The sequence below is a fragment of the Octopus bimaculoides genome, chromosome 28 (genome assembly GCF_001194135.2).
Source record: "Octopus bimaculoides isolate UCB-OBI-ISO-001 chromosome 28, ASM119413v2, whole genome shotgun sequence".
NCBI classification, from domain to species: Eukaryota; Metazoa; Mollusca; class Cephalopoda; order Octopoda; family Octopodidae; genus Octopus; species Octopus bimaculoides.
The window spans coordinates 6,019,877-6,023,359 of record NC_069008.1 but is presented as its reverse complement, the minus strand read 5'-3'; the positions used below and the strand labels follow the sequence as shown (position 1 = coordinate 6,023,359).

General features: G+C 38.8%; 1 protein-coding gene across 1 annotated transcript in view; it reads left to right on the top strand.

Annotated features, from left to right (window-relative positions):
- LOC106875122 (inositol hexakisphosphate and diphosphoinositol-pentakisphosphate kinase 2) overlaps positions 1-3,483 on the top strand; it is a gene marked incomplete at its 5' end in the record, with an annotated part of 104,900 nt that overhangs the window by 14,733 nt on the left and 86,684 nt on the right. Inside the window, one exon of the mRNA XM_052977751.1 lies at positions 77-142. Within this exon, the coding sequence (XP_052833711.1) occupies positions 77-142 (66 nt within the window). The remainder of the gene's footprint in view (positions 1-76; positions 143-3,483) is intronic.

The window sequence follows — 3,483 nt, the reverse complement described above, 5'->3', positions numbered from 1 at the left end:
TATATGCATACACACACACCCATCCCTTATTTGTTGCTGAAGAAATAGCGTTAAGTTTTCCATCCCTTAATTGCAGCGGTGGTTGTCAGCTAGCAATCTTGATGATGACATTAAATATACCCGACCTGTCAGTAGGTACCATGTGAGTTCAAATGACATAGTTTCTTGTTGATTTTTTTTTTTTAATTCCTTTTTTTTTTTTGTAAATTGTAATTTTTGTTTGTAATTATATATTTTCACAATATATTTTTAATATCAATAATAAGAATGCTGATATTAATAGTAGCAATAATAATAATAATAATAATGATGATGATGATGATACTAATATATTACTATAAATTACATAAGTCATTTGTTTGTGAAAAATGCAACAAAGGATATAAATCCCTTTAAAAAAATAATTACAAACAAACTGCTTGCTCTTACTAGCTTGGCTTTATTATAAATAGTTTTGTGTTCATGTGTGTGTGTGTGTTCATGTGTGCGTGTGTATGTATGGATATATGTATGTATTCATGTGTGCATATGTACATACGTGTGTTTATATGTATATACTTGTATGTATGTATGTGCTTGCTTGCTTGCTTGCTTGCTTGCTTGCTTGCTTCATGCTCTTGCTTGATGGGGCTGGGGTCACCCCAGGTCCTTGGTCTCAGAGATATAATCATGCTTAGAACTGACCAGGTCCACGATACCACCCTATTCAACAACTTGATTGACCAGCTCAGGGTTGCACAGACCGTTTACAAAGAAGAATCAACAAAGGTGATTTGGGTGAAGACCAGGCTAGTGCATGTCGGAGAAGGCCCAGAACCTCCCCTTCTCCACATTGGCCCCTACATTATGGAGTTTGTCAGGTCCTTCATCTGTCTAGGCTCCACAGATACCAACAATGGAGACCTGACTCAAGATATCAATTGTAGATGTGGTTGGTTGCTGGGCTCATGTAGTCTCTATGGAGGCCTCATTGGTGTCACTGCTCTATCTCTCTATGTATGAGTGTATAATGTGTGTGTATATATATATATATATATATATGTGCGTGTGTGTGTATGTATGTATATATGTAAGACATGGACCCTTTACAGGCGTCGTGTAAGGGTCCTTGAACGCTTCTATCTGAGATACATTCTGAATGTTGGCTGGGTCCTTGCGCACCCCTGACACAGAAGGCATCTTGAAGGGAGCCTGACACCCTGAGCCTTGAAGCGATGGTGCACAAGTAATGTTTGTGTTGGACTGGACACCTTGTTCAGATAAATGATCTGTGAACCCCTAAGCAGTTTCTTTACAGTGAATTTGTTTGTGGAAAGGCCCCAGGAGCAACCAAGTCAACATTTTAAGGTTGGTATAAAGTACTTGCTGAGAGCAAGTGAGATATGGGAGGTCAATTTCAAAAGCGAATCTTGTCATTGTCACAGATGGAGGAAACGAAGTAAGGAGTGAGTACTTTTGAATAAATGGGCATTTTTCATGCTGAGCTGCTTGAAAACACACCACAGTGTAATGAATGGGGGGGAAGTTTTGTCTGCAATATTTGCAGATGTGTGTTTATCAAGATCCGGGCTTATTAGTTACCAATAGGGCCACAAGTGTTAGGTATAATTCTGTCAGAGTACACAGTGTCCTTAGTGGTCTCTTGCAGTCACAGGTGGACAGCCACTATGTATATGTGTTCATGATGTATATGTATATTCATGTATGTGTATATATGTATATGTGTATGTGTGGTGTGTGTGTATGTATATATGTATATATATATATATATATATATATATATATATATATATGTGTGTGTGTGTGTGTATTGTATGTCTATTATGTACATATGTATGCATCTGTGTATGTATACATGTTTACATGTGTGTGTGTTTTGTATTTATGTAATACGTTGTTTTTGTTATACACAAATGTGTAGGTGTGTGTGATTACTGTTTGTATATGTAGGTGCTTGTGTATACCATGTGAAAGCACATGCACATGATTGCATGTGTATATAGGTATATGTTTATTTTATGAAACTTGGAGGCTTTTCAGAATGCTTTACAACTTTTCACTTTGTCACTTATGATTCTTCATATGTATATGTTGTGTGGTTGAACGGCTCCTGAAACAGAGCTTCCTTCGGTAGGCAGGAAATTGGAAAGCATCTGCTAAGGAACCCTTGTCGAATTCTACCAAATCAGCTGATAGATGCCGAAATTTTAGTGCATTAATTCCTAGAAATGTAGGTGCATGGTCTTACTGACTAGAGTGTTACAATCATGATTGCAACAGCATGGTTTCAATTCCTAGGTCAATCAGTGCATTATGTCTGTGAGCAAAACACTCCATTTCATATTGATCTGGTTCACTTAATTGTAAATGAGTAACCTTGCAGTGAGTTGTTGCAATTTCAGTCAGTTACACACCATAGAAACCTGGCAACTGGCCCTTTGAGTTCCAGTACTTGGGACAGCACTTACTTTTCTTCATTCCCAGAGAGACAATGTGTTCAAGGTTTGGTAAGCGACTGACAGAGTATTCATCATCATCCTCATCGTTTAACGTCTGCCTTCCATGCTAGCATGGGTTGGACGATTTGATTGAGGACTGGTGAACCAGGTGGCGACACCAGGCTCCAATCTGAATTGGCAGAGTTTCTACAGCTGGATGCCCTTCCTAACACCAACCACTCCGAGAGTGTAGTCGGTGCTTTTATGTGCCACCGGCATGAAGGCCAGTCAGGAGGTACCGGCAACGGCCACTCTCAAAATGGTGTATTTTACGTGCCACCTGCATAGGAGCCAGTCCAGCGGCACTGGTAACGATCTCGCTCGAATGTCTGACTGGCAACTGTCATCGATATTCTGGACAAGGTGGAGGTTCCAGACTGGAAATGTAAAATGTGTGGATATCCCATATCCATATTTAGATAGCAGATAAGCGGCTGATGAAGATCTTAATGCATGGTGCTAAGACAGCTTTTGGCTCTTTTCAGGATTTTTTCAGAAATGTCATTCAACCAACACAGATCTTTGTTAACAATAATGCCCAGGCCACATTCAATAGCAAACTTTCTTAAAGTTGGTGTTGTGGAGGGAGCAGATGAATTGTGGGTTTTTCCTTTTAAAATGTAGATGTGTGTACACATACGCATACATGTTTTCTTGAAGGGGTGCTGAAAAGTTCCTGGCTTTAAGGGTATTTCAAAAGGCCTGGTTGGACCACTGAAGGACCACTGCAATAAGTGTGTGAATGTGTTGAATAAAATCATAATTAGCTGATCGTCTTGTGTTTTTTTGTTTTTTTTTACTCAAAGTCAGAAACTTTTCAGCACCTCTTTGTGTGTGTGTGTGTATATATATATATATATATATAGGGCTGTGGAGTCTGAGTTGGTAAAATAGACCACAATCACTTAATTACATAGAGGAGTCGGAGTTGAAATTTTTTGTTTTGACTCCACATCCCTGATACATATACATATATATATATATA